The sequence below is a fragment of the Condylura cristata genome, unplaced genomic scaffold (assembly GCF_000260355.1).
Source record: "Condylura cristata isolate star-nosed mole 26May11 unplaced genomic scaffold, ConCri1.0 scaffold00005, whole genome shotgun sequence".
NCBI lineage: Eukaryota > Metazoa > Chordata > Mammalia > Eulipotyphla > Talpidae > Condylura > Condylura cristata.
This window is the reverse complement of record NW_004567106.1, coordinates 59,504,511-59,523,952: the sequence shown is the minus strand read 5'-3', so window position 1 is coordinate 59,523,952 and position 19,442 is coordinate 59,504,511. Positions and strand designations below refer to the sequence as shown.

The 19,442-nt window shown below is 38.3% G+C and overlaps 1 protein-coding gene across 2 annotated transcripts in view; it reads right to left on the bottom strand.

Moving 5' to 3' along the window:
* Positions 1 to 19,442, bottom strand: part of AHCYL2 (adenosylhomocysteinase-like 2) — a 49,076-nt gene that overhangs the window by 17,687 nt on the left and 11,947 nt on the right. For both annotated transcript variants that reach the window (XM_012720950.1, XM_004677033.2), the window contains exons 3-8: positions 12,908 to 13,051; positions 12,360 to 12,460; positions 8,354 to 8,456; positions 6,852 to 6,946; positions 4,203 to 4,309; positions 3,061 to 3,177 (exon numbers count right to left, since the gene is read on the bottom strand). In XM_012720950.1, the coding sequence (XP_012576404.1) occupies positions 3,061 to 3,177; positions 4,203 to 4,309; positions 6,852 to 6,946; positions 8,354 to 8,456; positions 12,360 to 12,460; positions 12,908 to 13,051 (667 nt within the window). The remainder of the gene's footprint in view (positions 1 to 3,060; positions 3,178 to 4,202; positions 4,310 to 6,851; positions 6,947 to 8,353; positions 8,457 to 12,359; positions 12,461 to 12,907; positions 13,052 to 19,442) is intronic.

Here is a 19,442-nt window from a genome sequence, read left to right as displayed (position 1 = left end):
AAAGTCATCAGTCTGTTTACCTCTCCTATGGAAGAGTCTATAAAATGCTCCAAAGCCAAAGTAGGAATTCTGACTTTTTAATCATTTGACAACTCAACTCAATAGGAACTAGTATAACTCCATGGATGTCAATGAAACTCAATAAATATCAATTAAGAACAAAGGTAAATCTTGAATGAAGAGAGTAAGACTGTCTGAGTACCTACCACATCAAAAATCAGGGCTTTGGAGAATTATCCTGAATGATTAGCACAGCAAGGAAAATCAACAGATCATATTTCTGAGCTTCCTTTGCCTTGCCTAATCTCATGCTTTTTTGCGTCTCTTCCCAAAGGAGGCTGACTTTTTGTTACAAGTGACAGTGTGGTAGAAAGAAAACTTCATCAACACTGCTACACTGAAAAAACAGACAGACAGATCTGGATGGGTTCCAGTTAGGTAGTGATTTCTCTTGATCTTAGGAACTCATATCTGCCTCATGTTCGATAAAGGATAGGTAAGACCTTAGTCAAGAAAGGCCATTTTGTGGGGGAGGGATGAAGGTTGACTGCTTGGTGCTGTGTAAAGTCACGCCAAGTTTCTGCTGTCTGATTCTTCTAGCCCCACAATCATCTATAAGTGTTCTCACAATACTGCCTGTGTAATGCTCTGAAAATCTTATTGCTTCTATGGCGACTCTGGAATATCCTTCTTTTCCTACCAAGTAGAACCTCAATCTTTTTCAAAAGGTTGTATTTGTGCCGCTTTTTGGTACTACAGTCCGACTACAGAAGCATCCTCTAAGAGTCAGTGAGGCCAAGTCCCTCATAGCTACAGAGTGTGTAGCTAGTTCAGGACTACAGATGGTCAACTACAAATGCCTTCTTCATATGGACTTTCTAACATCCTGAATGGCCTCTTTTTCCACTACTCTTCCTTAGTTTCCCTGAATAGGGATAACTATAACTGAATAGTGATCCAAGTGAAAGTTTTTCAACCAGCTAAAGGGATCAGGTTTCTGTTGAATAGTTGCTGTTTTTCTATTTCTTCATTAACCTTAACAACACACGTACTACTTCTTTCAACTTAGTTTTACTTTCATACAGTTTTGACACTAAATTTTTTTTTTTTACTTACAGGGTTGGTAACTCTGTCCATTTTTATAAACTAAGACTGGTACATTTATATGTACTTTTTTTGTAGTTTAGAGGTCTTTTATTTTATTTTATACCTATTGTGCCATGAATTCACAGGAAATGGGTTCCAGCTCAGGCTCCTTTCCCTCGGTTCTCACACAGTGCGCGTCTCTGGGTGGAGCAGGCTGGCACTTCATCTGAACCCAAGTAGCTTTCTCTTTGGCTTCCTTTTTTTCCTGATCATTTTCCTTCACGTGTTTCAGGGTGCTAACTTGCCTTAGAATGTTTAATATGCTCAATAGGAACCTGAATTATCTGGGCAAAAATCTTGCCCTTTAGTTGTTTGTTTACAACGATGCCAAGTGCATGCTGGGTAACATTACAGACTCTTCCGGTTTCACCACGGTAACATGTGTGGAGCATTTCTTTTTGAACAGTGCCCATCCCCTTGATGGCACCTTTCCTGTAGATTGACATACATGTGGCTAAAGGAATGGCGACAGAGGGTGCCTCTCCTCTTTCTCTTTGTGTTGGTCACTGTGGTGATTTACTGGCCAAATGGCACCTTTCCATATCTTTTACTGAATCTACTACTATACATTTCAGGCTCACAGATTTGGACTTGTAAAATCTAAAAGATACTTAAAAATAGATAAGTAAATATTTTAATATATACTCAGGTTGCTGATTTTGTCAGGTTCAAGATTATTCAGCCCAGTAACACATCTAAATATTTTAATATATACTCAGGTTGCTGATTTTGTCAGGTTCAAGATTATTCAGCCCAGTAACACATCTAAATATTTTAATATATACTCAGGTTGCTGATTTTGTCAGGTTCAAGATTATTCAGCCCAGTAACACATCTAGTCAGAACTAGCAACAGTGTATAAATAGACAATGGATTGAGAATTCTCTCAAATGTTCAATCTATCTGAAAACACTATTGAGGTTACAGGAGTAATGGTAATATTTTATACTAATTATAAATTTGCATTGAACACTCTCCAACCCTACACACCCTCCCACCCTCTGTTACCAAAAAAAAAAAAAAAAAAAAGAAAGAAAAAGAAAAAACTCAATGCAAAAAGCTTTCCTAAGAGCTAACTCAAACCTTGAGCTTATTGCACAAGATTCTAGAAAGAAGGGCAGAAGGACCTGCACTAGACACCAGGATACACACTTTATCCCTTTTAATCCTCACAATAATTCTGTGAGGCAGTTTTGCCATCATCATTTCACAGATGAAGAAACAAGCACAGAGAAGTTACACAACTAGACCTGAGTCCTAGGGTTAATAAATGATGGAGCCAATGGTTAAACCAAGGTCCTTTTGGCTGTGGTGCTGCAACTGCCTGGGTGCAGAGTGGTTCGTAATGTGGCCCACAGGCCCTTGCTTCACTGTTCTATTAGCCTATGCATGATGTAAACCACCTGACTGGGCAATATTCTACAACTGTAAGGACAAAAACTGGGTACTGAAAGAACACAATATTTGGTATAGTTGAGTAGGCTGTGTTAGACTTATAGCCCTTACGTTAATTGAAAATCTAGTAATGCCTCTGGGAACTGACTCTGCTCACCACAATTCTCCAGATGACTAGACAAATCTATGATAGTTGGAGCTTAAGAACTGGTAACTGAGTCTATAATAAAAACACCAGGAACCCTTTCTCAGACCATCAAAAACAATTTATTACTGACAGGCCTGTTAGGGTCACAAAGTAAGAAGTCAGCCACAATAGACGGAGGCTAGTCTGAGTTCTTAGGTAAAATGACATGCTTATCATAGTGCTAGCAATGGTAATTCTGGGTTTCAAAACATACAGTGTGATGTGTAATAGATTCAGAGGTGCTACATGAATCATTTCCAGAAATAACCCAAACCAAACTTAGAACCTCAATTGAACCACTCAAGTTCATACCAAAGAAAATAAAACATTACCCATCAAGAATCGATTCACGGCAACAGTATAGGTTGTCAAATTTCTGTTTGGTGACTGAGTCATTAACATTCATGGCTGGAACACACAACTTCCCAGCTTTGGAAAGCTGGTACAGCCTGGGATGAGGGAAATCAAGAACATAAAATGATGTAATATTACAATCTTCTGCCAGTTTCATGTTAAATTCTAGAAATAAGTTGCTCGGATAGGTTTGAGAGCATGAGATGAAAGGCAACTAGTTTCATCTTACTAGATATATTTAATGAAATAAAGATTTTTAAATAAAATGACATATGAGGTTTCAAATTGCCTATGAATTTTAATCCCCTTTTAAATTACAAAAATATGCATAATCTCACTACTCTACTGTTACAATTTTAACCTTCAAATAGTTTTATAATCTCAATATACACATCTACAAATATATTATCTGTATATTTATTTTAAGGCAAGCTAATTAAAAGAATGTAGTATTTTATTAAAAATTCATCTCTTTCTAAGAGTCTGAAGGTATCTTCTTTTATATATTCAAAAGACATTTTGAATATATATATATATATATATTCAAAAAGGTCACAATATATTTATAATATAGCACAGAATTTACTTCCTTAAAACTTTTATGTCATACTTTCACTTCTTTCTAGGTAAATAGTGATAAAGAGAAGTAACTCCAATTTTACTCAGAGGGTTACTACTTATTTGAGAAGAAGAGGCCTCTCTATGCCTTGAGAAGGGCTCTCCATGCCAGAATGTAAGCTCCAGGACCCCAAGGGCCCAGATTTTAGTCTGTTTCGCCTACTGGGAGATCCCTGGCATGGTTCCTACAGCAGCTCTTGGCTCCCTGTAGAAGTTCAATGAATATCTGTTGAATAAATGAGCAGCCATCCAAGCAGCCATACTATTTATGACAACTAGAAAACAAGAGGACCACACTTATCCCCCTATTTGTCTCTGCTCTCCCTGTTTTCATTTTGTGTGATTGTTAGTTTTAAAAAAAGAAAAGGGTATAGTATTTAGACTTGGGACTTGTGGTCTCATATAGACTCCAATTTTCAACATAATGTATTTCACAGGTATGTGGTTATAAGAATACACGTCTAGGTTGTGTAAAGCCAGGTATGTTCTTGTCCAGTCTTACCTATGGACTCCAGTAACACTTTCCTCTACTATGCCCTTGATTTTCTTAAACATGTTGGGATACTTCTTATAAATCCAGTGAGTAAGATCCCCTCCATCATCCAAGATCTGCAATAATAAACACCAATAATATCATTTATTATGCTGAAAGTTCAAGGTTTCCAGTGTTCCTCTGGTTTTGTAAACCAGTTTCTAACTGCCAATAATAGGTATTTCAATTTTCCTATATCGTTATGCCAACTAATTTAAAGCTAATATAATGACTAGTCATCATCTTGAAGTAAAAGACAATGAGGGATGGCAGACCAGTTGTATTCTCACAGCCTTCCCACCTTCCCACATGAAACACCTACCGTATCAACACAGACAGCAACATAATGAGGATTTTCTTATGGACAAAGAGCCTATATCTTTATCAACATAGACAAGTAGTTCTTGAATGTACTGTGGATATACAGAAAGCCTAAACTTGACATTAACATCTTTCTATTGGTAAAATCCAGGATTTTAAATATATTCAGTTAAAATTTAGTTTAAATAAAATAAGGCAATTAGTGTCCTCCCCAGAACAATGGCTTATAAAACCGTACTTGTTAATCCTTCACTTCTCCTCAAAGTACAGGCCCTCTCCTACCCAAAATATCAGGCCGCACTGTAGGGTTTGCCTAGCGCAACCTCACACTCTCTGTAACTCAAATTAAAAATAACCAGGGAACTGTGCAGCATGTAGGTGTGCAAGCGCCTCTGAACAGCTCATCACTATTTCAGGTTGGGATTAAAGAGGAACACAATGCTGTACCCACTGGCGCTTTCATCAGCAGAGGAACGTTTCTGAATTATAAATAAGCTCAAGAAAGATCAGCTTAGACTATTAGGCACGAGGCTGTGGCATTTGCTCCCTTCACCTCGCTGTCAGAAACGCTGGGGAAGACTTTCAAATTGTTGACCCAGCTTCCTGGAAATTCGCACAGAAGTGAGTTGCCCTCTACTGGCGTGCACCCCTCCTGCAGTCCAGTAGCAAGTGTTTCACAAGTCCCAAAAATGTCACCCTTGGCCCCGCACCCGATCTCTTTTTTGCTGCTGTTCTTGTTATTGATCTGTTTTCTCTGACTCTACTAAACTTTGTATGAGAGCAGGGATCCAAGACAGGACTCTCAGCAAAACTCACACTATAATGTAAGTTAAGTGTTCCATTTTCTCCCAGTTGAAACCCTCAAAGCAGATGTCTTAAGAAAAGGAAAGGCTTCTGTGAGTTTCTCTCCCTTTCTGCATGTATGAAACCCCTCACTGAGTTTGCCCTTGCAGCCTCTAATCCTAGTTACACAAAGGATCAGAGACAGAGAAAAAAAAAAAAAAAAGGCTGAACAACTGGAAACTTTCTGGCCCTACCATTCTTACACACTTTCCCCTGTTAACAAAAGTATCTAATTCTGGGAGGTACTGCTATTCCTAACATTTATTTAATCAAAGTAAGTCCATAATTCTGGCCATGTAATACTACAGCAGGCAATTCTTGTTATTAGGGAATCTTTCTGGGGTTGGAAAGTAAGGAAAAGTTCTAGATCATGACATGACCCAAAAGGTATGGATCTTATTTTCTGGGCAGAGGTGGTATGTATTTTTACCCCTGTCTTACTCTCTTCATCAACCTTTTCAGCAGTTTGTGCTGGTTCTACAGTCTTGAGAAGCTCTCTGTACTCCCCACTATGTTCCTAGCTATAAAACTAATGTCTTATTCCTAGCAGAAACCCCCGGGGGCATATCTTCTTTAGTGTCTATCAGTCATACTCCCGCCTGTCACTGTTAAGCTTTATTGGCAAGTTGACTCATCTTACAGTCAGTACCTCCCTCCCTTTCAGGATATGAAGGCTTTACCACAGCTTCCTCACATCAGTCCTTGATGTAATATGACCTGGATCATGGTATGTAGAAAAGGGCTGCCTCTCTCTGCATTCCCAGTGCAGCAAGCCAGAGCTGAATTAGAGCTTCAAGGAGTCTTTTGTCAGTTTATTCCCCAATTCCTCCTCTCACTCAAATGCAGAAATGTTTGCACTTCTCATGTGTCTCATCCTTTGTGTAACTTTTTGCCTCTTTGTGAATATAATATGCTATCAGCCTTCAAGAACTTGATCTTTTTTTTAAAGATCAACCAAAAAATTCTGAAATTTGCCTACTCATCTTTCGTAAGGTTGGGAATAAACAGAGAAAAGAAATCTGAACTTGGAATGACTCTGTAAGTTTAGCGTAAGAGTCTAGAAAGAAAGCCAACTCCCACAGAAGCTGTGCAGCTATCTGTTTCTGAGTGTTTGGATTGTTACTGTTGTTGGGGGGAAGCAGTGGCAGGAGGTGGTAATTCATTAATCTTGCTTTTTAGTCAGTCATGTGTGACGTGAGAGCACTTTAATGTTGCTGATGAATATAAATATTTCTAAGAACAGCACTGACAATGACAGCACTTGGAGGTGATAATGAGATTTAATATTTGTTGGGTATCCTGGCTGTAAGTATCTAGTTTTGCTGGCAACCCAGGAACACCAGCGAGAAGAGGAACATTTTCCTTCCTTCCTGTTAGGGAGTCCTCCCCCAACTGACAGCCTCTTCCTCTGTCCCCTCAAGACTCCTAAAGAACTGCAGCAGAAATCGGACCTACCATATTTGGCTGCCAGCCCTCCACATTCACACATCTGTCAATGCACCACCAAAAATCATCTTCTGACTCTCCTTTCCAGGCAAAGACAGGAAATCCTGAAGAAAAGGAACAAAGAGAAACTATTATAGCCTGAAAAAAAGGCTGACTCTTAAATTCTGGCAAAAAAGATGCTGGTTTTTCCCAATTCTAAACTTTCTCATCCTGCTGTATTCCTTGGACTGACATTCTTCACTGATTAGTATTATCTTTTGCCCCTTCATCTACTCCTCTTTGACTTAAGTGGTCATTTTGCTCTTGTTTGGCCAAGAGGGATAAAGTAAAAGGGACAAGAAGATGATGGATACTAAAAATATGACTAATGGGAAAAAGGATGAAACCAGAAATAAATATTTCTCAATCTAGTCCACCTGGAATTCTCACCACTTTCCAATTATACTTTGATCTTTCTTCCGCCCACTTCATCAGGAAAACCCTTACACTCTTCTCCAGTTGTTAAAATGTTATACTTTATGGCCTAAGTAGGTGTTATACTCCTAATGGAGCCTGATAACTCAGGTGGAAGTGAACTCTCAAGAAATTTGAACTTCTATAGCCCCTTGTTTTGTACTGAATGTGGATCTGTGACCTACTGTAGCATTTATCATATATGTTTCTATATTATCATTATTTATATACATATTCTTTCCTCTTCAACCACAGCATGAGACTGACAAGGCATTTTCTTCTCTAATTTGTCCTTATGTTCTCTTAGAATAAATAAGCATTCACTGAAAAAAGTGTGAACATATACAATTCACTGGGCTAATATTTCATATTTGTGCAATTTCTATATATTTTTTATAATTAATAAAAACTTTTTCAAATGAATCAATGTAGGTTTAGAACAAAGTGCTAAGAGTGCTAGCAAAAAGAGAGGCTCGCATGCGCCATGGAGCTTTCCCAATATTTCTCAAGAGTTCTGAAGCAAGTGTTTGGTACCCTGACCTGTGGTGTGCTGCCAGAGAGTGAAGACAAGAAACTGAAAGTCCAAATTTCTCATTTCATTTGTCCTTCAAGTGTCAGTGGCCACCATGATCAAATATTAATCTGACAGGTCAAGTTCTTTTAATTGCTGAAGCAGAAACACCAAACGTTAAATCAGGGCAAACTATTTGCCAAAAACCCAGGAGGACCACAAAACTATGCTGAAGCATTTTCTTCTCTAATCCATATAACCTCAGTGAATAGTGTTCACTGGTGCTCTAATAACTAGAGGTAAAACATTAACTAATAATAAGGGAGTATTAAACATAAGATATCTGTGGGCTGTAAAACAACAAAGTTACCTAGATCATATTTAAGAAGGGAAGTCCAGAAAGCAAGCAAGCGTATTAAGAACAGGGATCCATTTCTAACAAGATAAGTCTTTTAATGTCAACCTTTCCTAAAGATTCACGCAGACAAAACGTATTTTCAGAGATTTACTTTAGCCAAAGACACAAAGAACAGCGAAAAGGTCTTACCACTTTCTGCAAGGGCAGCAGCCACTTCATTAAGGGTGGAGTAGATGTTGCAGGCAGCCCAACGGCACTGTGCCCCAAGAGCACCCAGAGTTTCCATAAGCACCTATATTACAGAGAAAGCAGAAAATGAGGAGAGCAGTGGCGGGCCAAACAACTGGTCACTGGGGTTAAGGTTTGACAACAGGAAGTACATCAGCAATAACTAAGGTCAAAGATTTTCAAATTGCACTCTAGAGAAACTCTTCAGTGTTTTGAGAAGAGGGCAGAGCTGGGGGTAAGAATGGGATAAGGCTCCAGCTAAGCTCTTAAGTTTTTATCTATTTAACATATTACCACCCCCACCCCCAAAATTTAATTAAACCAAGTTATTTCAAATCCAACACAGTATTTTTAAATAACTGATATACAGTTTTGGTCCTTCTTAGGATGCAGAGTGGTAACAAAAGCTCTTACCCTAATAACAAGGAAAAGCTGGATAATCTACAAAATCATAACTTTTCTTGGGCCCATCAAAGAGCTAAGGTCATAAAATAACTCCAAAGAATGACAAATCTTTTAATGAGAGAGTGAACATTCCTGACAAGGAATGGAAGGAAGAGGTGATTGTCCACATGTGGGTAAGAAAAATTACTAATTAGTAAAGAATTAGTTGACTGTGAGAAAGTGTGTCTGTTTGGAATTTTTGTTAGCCAGTCATCAGATTTCACACTCTGGTACAAGCTCTTTCAGAAGCTTCAACACATTGTTCACAAAGAAGACTGGGGACAGGGAACAGACTGGCAGTGCTCAAAGACAGGCATGACATTGGGCACTTCCTCACAATCTTCTCTCATAGGAAGTGTAAGTTTTCAGTTGCAGGAAAACAAGCTGAAATTATGCCTGCCTGGAACCAACAAAGATTTCCTACCCCTGGTGAAGGGCAGAAGCAAAACTCCCTGGGGTCATGTCAGGAAACCTACTACTTCACCCAGTAAACCTACAAGTTCACTTACTTGTACTTTAATATATAAGGTGGAGATAGGGGTTTTTTGTTTTGTTTTGTTTTTAAAGAAGGTAGTATACTATCCTACTGCTCTGATTAAAAATCATTTTTTTAAAGATTTATTTATTTATTCATATAGAACTGGGGTACAGGCCAGAGGTGCAGGGTGGTGAGAGGATTCACCAGAGACAGAATGGGGAGCAGAACAGGCAGATCGACGAAGTACACTGCTGAGGGGAGCAGCGGGCGGGTCAGGAGAGGTCTGCCACACCATGTGGTCACCTCCGGGGCAGGCGGGAACTGAACTCATGCGGAAGTGGCTTAAGCTTCTCAGTGCTGTGCTTTAACCCGCTGTACCACCAGGGAGGGCCTAAAAATCATTTTTAACATTAATAAAGTTTTGATTGAAAACCTTGTCATAGAGGTTTCTGAGAGTGGTTAAGTCTGGGTACTGGTAGTTTTTATTTAAACAATTTGTATTTTCTACTATTTCTATACTAAAAAATATTAAGTAAGAATATGCTCTAGGCCCTCCCTGGTAGCACAGCAGGTTGGGACATAGCACATTACAGCTCAGAAGGAGTAGTAAGGGAATCTGGCTAGAAGGAACTATGGAAGTACATATAAAAAATATAAATAGACCCAATTCTATTAGAAATATGAACAGGAAACCATGACAGTTATTTCTGGAGCATGGGATTATAAGAAATTTGCTTTTTCTATATTATAGTGTTGTAAGATTAGAATACTGTGAAATGAATACAAAACCACCTTTTTAACTAGAAAAAAGTTTAAAACAAAACAAAATGAAATTATTTTTGTAACTTTTTAAGAGAGGAGGGAAAAATAAGATAACATTAAAATTGGTAAATTGATTTTGACTATTCCATGCAGGAAAAAATAAAAGTGAATTTTGAAGGGTGATAAGGGGTGAGCTAAGGGGTAAAAGAGAAACTATTGGGTTGTCAGAAAAGTCATGACACATTTTTGCTTTAAGAATAGAATAGAAAAAATGTGTCATGACTTTTTTGACAAGCCAACAGATATAATTTAGCACTATGAGGCAGTACAAAGCACTTAGTATTTTAAACCACTACCCTAAAGTCCCATGTCTGTGACTGGGGAAACCAAAAAAGTTTCCAAGAGTATTTCTGCCTCCATTAATTAGCCTGCAGCTTCAAAAAGAACAGCTTTTCAATTTCTTATATTATAATTAATTACGGTCTGCCAAGGTAATCTTTTCCTCAGAGAACATATAACCCAGAAAAGTCTCACCGTGGTGATACTAACAATTGCTGTCTGTGTTTTGAGGAATCTTTGCTGTTCTTACTCAGGAATGTGGCCACATAAGTATTGTGCTTCAGGAGAAATCATTTGAAGTGATCTGACTCTACATGTGACCCTGCTCTTACAAACCAATGGAAGATCCCAGACCATTTCTCAGTGTGCCAGTCTCCTGCAGTGGACCCACTACAGTTGATAAACTCACCGGCTATTGCAACTTTGCTGATGACTCTGAGGGGTTCTCAATAGAGAAGCTTTGGGAAACGGTGAGGGTATTTTAGTTACCATACTACTGGTATTTTAGAGGACCAGGATAGGGATCTTGACTTTTTTCAAGTGTGAAACAGTCTCTTACAAGAGAAAACAGTGTTTTATCTGGTACAGTTTTCAAATGTTCCAGCGAAAGTTCACCTTGGTAAAACTCTGTTTAGAATCTAATTCCACTTTACCTAACAAGAAATATTTCTGCAGTTTTAATACAAAATAAGAATAGTTTTTACAGGAGTACAGACATCATAAATCAAAAGAAAATCCAGATTTTTCTTGCTTAGAGATTTGCAAAAGATTGTATATAATTTCACAAAATCATATAATCAATGCTGCTTTGAAATTCTGAAACCAGTACCACATTTCCATCTATTCCCACTTGGCAATCTACCACATAATGCTCTGAGTAAAGTACAAATGATCTGGCTATTCTATTCTATTTGTGTCTAAGCATTTATAGATTGGAATACACACTATTTTATTATAAGTAACTTTCCTTTTATTCCTCTCCTATTTCACTTAAAACTTCATGTTGTTTTTTAGAAAATTGTATAATTGTATGTACATGGACACATCACATATGACTTTCATTTCAAAACAACATGAGGTACTGCAAATACCTCATTTTTTTTTTATAAAAAGGGAACAATGACCTTGATAGGAGTGAGAATCACTGATCTAAGCCCATCATGGTCAAGTTTCACTGCCAAGACTAGTGGGCTGAGCATGTAACCCGGTTCTATTACTTAGTGACGTATGACGGCCTACCCTGGAGGATTTTTGGGAAAGGTTTCCTTGAAACCTTTGGTCCTTCCTTCCCATTCATGCTAGTTTGTGATGCCTTGAAGAGCTGGAATCATCTTGCTACTAGGCGATAAAGTAAGTACAACAAGGAGGCAAGTCCAAGAGGCCTAAGACTCCACATGAAACTGGAGTGCTGAGGTCATGCATCTGAAGTCTGCCGTATCTATGGACTTCCAGCTATGAAGTCCTCTATGGACAAGCCAGGTTGGTCAGCTTTTTTCTTACTTTCGGCTGAAAGCAGCCTAACACAGTTACCTTGTAGAAATGACACTGGAAGGGAAGATAAGGAGAAGCTGTGTAGAACAGTGGAGAAAGCACAAGGTTGGGAATAAGATATGTTGAAGTTCAAGTTCTGGTTCTGTAATTCACTAGCTAGCTATAGAACTGGGCGTCAATTACTTAAGATCTCTGAGTCTTGACTTCCTTGTTTATAAAACAGAAACAGGAATAACTGCTTTATGTAGCCATTATGGGGATTACTGAATTTAGTAATCCTTGTTAAACTCTTAACCTGGTATCTGGCATGTTACAATCATGCAATAGCTTGTGGCTATTTTTCTTTAATTTTTTAAAATTGAAATAACATTGGTTTATAAGCTGGTAGCTATTATTTATTTTTCTGGTGGTAGCTGTTATTAACTATTGTTATGTGGAGAAAGAAGAACTCACAGCAGTCTGAGCAGTGATATGTGTGCAACCCACAATTTTGGCTCCAGCCAAAGGTTTTTCTCCTTGAGCTCTCTTCCTCAAAGCCATCAGTGCAGGCATTTCTGAAAAGGCCAATATACACACAACAGTATTAGAGAGGCAGGAAAGAGCGGTAAAAAACAAATAGAAAGACTTACTTTTTAAAGGTAAGATCCTCCTCCTGATCAAATTTTCGTTAGATTAGGTTTCTCAAGGGATCAAGACATCAAACCAGATTTTTCCTCTAGAAGGCACCATTAAAGACAACTGCTCCTGGGTTTGGATTTCCTATATCCCAGTCTTCCTTACCCAGGTTTTCTCTCTTTTTCTTGTTAGGGGTTCTTTCTAGCCCTGTCAGAGTTAACTCCCTCCCCACACTGTTTCGTAGCTCAGATTTATTTTGTTGTCAAGTATTCTTCAATATCACACTGAAATTCACAAGCTACTGGACCCCAGGATATAAAAAGGAATTAACATGGATAAAAAGACACAGGCAGTTTGAGAAGGGAAAGTTGCTTGCTTCTCTTTACCTTGTTCAGCAATTTCAATTTCTCTCCGTCCAAACTCTGCCTGTTTGATGTTCTTGACACAGAAGTCACCGCTTCCCTTGGAGTTCTTTTGTTGCTTGTCCCTGGGAGATGTCTCATCATCAGAGCTATCTGTATATGAGGCCGCTATAACAAAGAATAAAAATCCCTCAGGGAAAAAAAATAGCATCCTTTTAAACTCCGACCATGGAACGAAATGGAGATTCTCTAATCATCTAGCACCACACAAACTGACACATCTGGTAAGCACCTAAATGCACCATGCAACTGTCTCAATCATCTCCTATGGAAAGTACAATCCACAGGACAGGATGGGAAGTTGAGAGAGGTTGCCAAAGACATTCTTCCAGGATAGCATCAACTGGGAATCATGGAATGTGCAAACGTCCTTGGATATTCAAAAAGAGAGGTTACACCAAAGATGATGGTCCTTAATGCAAGATCATGATCATTAACCTATGAGCTTCTGGGATCTTAGCTACCTTTCTCTGTTGCTAAAATGCCTGATGTAATCTGTAGTATAATACAATAGCTCAATAGATAAGTCCTAGAAAAAACAAGAAACTCATGAGAAAATAGACCACACAAAAAGTGTCTGTCTGATATAACAGAGATTTCCTTTTTTTAAAGACTGCCTCTGATGCAGCTGAACGATGAGTGTACGCCTATCAGACACTGACAAAATATAAACCAGGATTCTTTCCCTTCTTGTCAGACTCAGTGGATCCAGCATTAGGCATTTTTGATTCCCAAAGATGCAGATAATCCTCTTTTGGTATAATACTCTGAAAACGAATCCATTTAGCAATATATACTAAAGGATGAAAGGTCTAAGACTTCTTTTTAATTTTTTTTTACTTTATAATATAATAGTTTATTTTTACATCATTTTGTACATTTTCCCATCTCAGTTGCAATTAGACTTTTAATTGTAGCTAACAGGAAACAGTTTCTGCTGCTACTTTAGCTGAGGTCTTTTTAGTCTTTATATAATTTCATTTGCTGGGTGATTTGAATAAATTTCCTTCCTTGCTTTATGTTTAAGTATCTGAGAATGGAATCTTCCTAAGTAGTCTTCCAAGTTTTGTTTTAAGGGAGTAAGGATGGGAGGTCATAAAGCACTATCTTTAAGGCATTTTGTAAATATATAAAATATATATATACACATCATATGTATTATATATAAATGAAATAAGAGATATTTATATCACTTTTAGGGAAGAAAGCGACAGAAGTTCCATGTTCTTAGGGCCTATGGTGCTCTGATCTACTTATATCCAGAGAATTAAGGCATTTCTGGGATTTCTTAGCAAAAGGTCTATCTCTGGGAGAGCTGTAAAAGGCAAGTCTGACCTTGCCCACTTAATCAGTCAAGGCACTGCAAAATGTCTGGGCAGCAGGTGCCCGAGTAGCTCTCCTGGAGCTGGAAAAACGCCTTGGAGCAAAGTCCTAACACGAGGCAACAAGAATGAACATGGGCACCAAGGGAGGTGAGGGAATTAGTAAATCCCCAAAGGGACTTTTGTTCTTAAAAGGAGCTAATCTGTACACAAAATTTTTGGTTCTCCCTCCTAGCGTGGGCAAGAGCTCAAAGTACCTTTGGCAACAGGGCCCAGAAACAGCTTTCTGGGCAGTCATCTGTTTCACTAATCAATAGTCAGAAATAACTTATGAGTTAGAGGCTTAGGCTTCAGGAGGCTTCTATCATCAGAGAGGGGAAATATAATAGTCACCCCTAGTCCAGATCCAAATTTGTAGGATAACTGCTTTGGAGCAATGTGTTTGCATTCAGAATACCCTGAAATTTCAATTCTTATTCCAGAGTCATGATGAGTTTTATATTCCCCAGTGGCCACTTAGTGGTTAAGTGTTCGTGTTCTGCACTCAGAGAGATGGGCTGAAATCTTAGTCTGTTTCTGGGTATAATAAAGTAGAGGCAACACCAGAACCAGTTTAATAGAGTTGTGACGTCATTCATGTATTCACTCATTTACAGTCAAACTGTTCATTCAAAAATTTATGTTATGGTGTGAAATTCATTGAAAATATGATAGCACAGCAGAAGATTCACATGGCTCCAGAGGTACAGGCTGGGTGACCTGCAGGTTGGACAGGAGGCTGCCAAGTCCAAGAGCTTCAGCATTTCCTTAGTGTCAGGATCTGCTTCAATGATCTTCTGATCCAGGGCTGAAACGTGGAGTACGTAATTGTCTCTCCTTTCCCTCCTTCTCCTGCAGCTCGACAGAGATGCCTCTCACCAGGTCTCTCCAAATCCACTTTGTGAGATTTGACATGCCTACCTAGCTTGTCGTGGGGCTTCTTGCTGGGGATACCTGCGCTCTCCTTGCACAGGCTTGTTGGTGTGGAAGTCACCATCGCCCAGGTTCACACTTCTTGATGATGACTGGTGCCTTTTTCATGGTCTTGGTGCTGTCATGGTTGTGTCGGTAGGTCCCTGGGCCTCATTCAACACATTCTTACTGTATATCAATTGTTGTGCCAGACAATCTAAGTGCTGAGCATACAGGACAGATATAGACTGTCTTTATCTTTATGGCATTTTCCATAAAGTCTAGTAGGTGACTTGCATAAGCACAAAACAACTAATTACAAAATCAAGAATTTTTCCTGATAACATATATCTGGGCGGTAAGAATCTATTCCCCTAAATCATCCAATGTTATCTCAATAAAGGAAAAAAATTAGTTTTTTTCCCCACATGATCATAATATGTGCTATGAGGCAGACTGAATAATAGGAGACATGACTTGTCAGAATCAAGTTGTTGAGAAGATTAAGTAAGATAAGTAAGGTGTTTAGTGAAGCATTTAGTGTAAAGTAATCATGCACTCAACAGAATGCCTGATATTTATTTTAGCTTTTGCATATAGTTTTCATTACGATTAATTCAAAACCTGATAAGGCATCTTCAATGGTTCTTACTCAGCTTTAAGATTTTAAATGGGAAAATAATGACCTACATACACCATCATTAAGTTTTTTTCTTCCTACTTCTATCATCTTCTAATCTACCTAAAGCAGTGGGTGGCTGACTAGCAGTGGTTAAAGGGTTGAACCTGCAGTCCAAACTACCCCATATGGTGCTACATGGTGCTACTCTTCTATGTCTCGTCAGCTTTCAATAATGAGTCAGGGCAAACTAAAACAAGCAACCTCAAAAATTTCCCTTTGAGAGAAGGACTCCAATTTTTAGCTCAGGTTATTTTCTTACAACTCAAAGAAAAAAAAAAAGAAACAAACATACCACTTCCCTATTCTGAAAGCTGGGGGGAAATGACATTATATTTTCTTAACTGTATTTGACATATTATAGTTAATTCAATTAACATGTTTATTTGTGCAAAAATGAATTTGTTTTCAAAGAGTCCACTATACAGACTTGTTATTTGGTGAGAACCAATAGTACAGTTGTCTAGATTATGCTAATATGTGGATGCAAAATGGCAGACAGACTCAGAGTAAGAGGGTGGTATCTCTACAAACACAGTGGAAAGGTTATTTCTGAACTAGAAAAACATTTATTTTATTTGAAGTGAACATAATTAAAAATCACTAGATTTTTAAGGAAAATTTAGGGAAGTAACACATAAACACAAGCTTGCATCATGTCTAAAGTATTTGTAATCATTAACTAAGGCAATAACATATTGAAGTACAGGCTTGATATCTTAGCTCTAGTTTCACTTCTTATAGGTTAAGTCATCACATTTCAATTTAATTCAACTGTAAAACAGTTAGTGTAAGAGATCCCCTCTCTTCCATGTTCTCCTTTCCCCCTAAAGTCCTCTAACTACCACCAGAAAATAAGGGTTTAATTTCTAGTAGGAAAGTAGTGTAAGGCATAATGACACCTTACCATAGGATGTATCAAAACTCATGTTGCTGAATCACCAAATCACAATCAACCCCACAGAACACACACACATATGTTCTGTGGCTCAAGCTTGATTAAGCATTGCTTCCTACCAGCATGGTATTATGGATTAATGCTAGGAAAGAAACAGTCAGAGTCCTGGTTGAATTAGTCCTATTTAGGCTATTTTAAGTCAGGAAGTTCTGTTCCTCTGGATCCAATCAAGTCATCTAGTAATGGAAATAATGGTAGGGACCTGTGTGTCAATGTGCAGCAGATTACTTTGAAAAACACTCTAGAAATATGTGAAAAGCTATTCATATATGAAAAATTATAAACAAACAAATCTTTGTTACCTGAAAATATTTCAAATTTTATATGAAATAATTATGAACTAAGAAATTCAGTCCTTCTTTATCCCTAACCAGTTAACTCACAGCGATGACAACTTTTTCAGAAAAATATCAATGGGGATGATTTGACATTGAAGAAAAGTCTCTTCTGTTAATTTGTTTTTTATGAGATTTTGTGCTTCGGGAATGTTTTTAGAAATTTTTTTTTTAAATAATTTTTGGGATTATTAGTTTTTTTTTTTTTCAAACTGGATTGCACTAGGACTAAGCCCTAATGCTTTGAAAGATACACTGAATACAATAATTAACTTTTCTCTCATTTTTCTAGAAGAGTACTAGTTATTGAACCATCCTTTGGAGAATGAAAAAATAATCTCTGGTACCATTTTCTGTGTTCTGTGATTCAGACGAAAAAGACTGATTGGGAAAGGCTGTAGAGGGTCCTAAATGAAAGCATGGTAAAATTTAGTGCTGGGATCATTGAGGAAGGAAGAGGAGGCCACAGTCTAAGATAGTCTAAGTATTTCAGCAAAACAGGAACTATGGGTAAGAAGGTAACTTTGCCAGATATGTCATAAAACTAGCTATTCATGCATGCATATATACTGAGTCCTCAACAACAGTATGAAGTATCATAAAAATGCCAATATGTATGAAACAGTTTGAAGTGCTGGGAATAGAGCAGTACAAAACAGACCAAAAAAATCAGTAAACTATATAATATGCTTGATGATAAGCATAAAGAAAAAGAAGGAAAATAGGGAGTGTTGAGTGGGTACTATACAATTTTAATATGAGCAGGATAAGTCTCAAAAGGAGGTAATCTTTGGTTAAAAACTAAAGGAGCTAAGATACCTACTTAAAATTATCTTAGAGGATTTCAGGCAATGAGAATAATAGCAAGAACAAAGAAATTAAAGTGGAAGAGTATCTGGCATGTTTCAGAGTAATTGTAAGGAGGAGTGAAATGACAGCTCAGGGAGGAGGGAGGTTTGAGAAGTGGAGATGTAATTAGAAAGGTAATGCGATGCTGGATCTGATAGCCTTTACTCAGAAGTAAGACCAGAAAACCACTGCAAGGTTTTGAGCTCAGAGGCTGACATGACAGCTTATTAAGATAAATGAGTTTGTCTACAGTGTTAAGAATAGACTAAGAGGAGCAAGGTTGAACTTTATTTATGCACACGGAAATGGGGTTCAGGCCAGAGGTGCAGGGGGCGGTGAGAGGCTTCACCAGAGACAGAGTGGGGAGCAGAACAAGCAGATTGATTAAGTACACTGCTGAGGGGAGCAGCGGGCAGATTAGGAGCGGTCTGCTGTGCCATGTGGGTCACCTCTGGGGTGGGGATCGAACTCATGCTGAAGTGGCTTTAGCTTCTTGGTGCTGTGCTTTAACGCACTGCACCACCAAGGAAGACCAAGGTGCTCAGCTTTTTAAACAGGGGAGGATTTGAGATGCTTCTAAAATATCGAAGTGAAAGAACCAAGCAGGCAGTTGCATATATGGAACTATTGTATTAGGGAGCAATCTGAATTGGAGATAAGAAAATCAAACACCAATACAAGGTATTTGGAACTTGAAGACTAAGGGACCTCCCTGGTGGCACAATGGGTTAAAGCACAGTGCTATGAGGCTCTCTGCAGCCACTGCAGTACCAGTTCAATCTCCAGCCAAGAAGGTGACCACATGGCATGGCAGACCTCTCCTCTTTCTCCTGCTGCTCCCCTCAGCAGTATACTTCATCAGTCTGCCTGTTCTGCTCCCCACTCTGTCTCTGGTAAACCCTCTCACCCTCACAGCTCTGGCCTGTATCCCAGTTCTGTATGCGTGAATAAATAAATCTTTAAAAATAAATAAATAAAACTTTGAGGCTGAGTGAGTTCACCTGGGCAGAGAATATAAACACAGAAGGGAAGAGGTTCAAGAGTCAGTCTTTGTGGTTCTCCAACTAACTCCTATAGTCACTTAAACTTTAACACATGTTAAAACTGGGGTTCCAAGTTCTTATTAATCTGCACTTGCTTATCTTCTCTTATTTACAAAAGCTGTGAATCAATTCTGTTACTCCTGGCCTTGCACTCGTGGGTACAGAGATTTTTCTGTACCATCTCATAAAACTCTCCATTGTTTCTGTTACGAACATCACAGCTGCAAGAGTTTTCAAGAATCACTTAAAAAATCACACATGGTGCACGGGACTATGGTGGTGGCACAGGGGTGATTTGGTGATGGGAAACCCGCGGGGATTACAATCGAGATGGAAAAAAAAAATGTGCAAAATGATGTAAA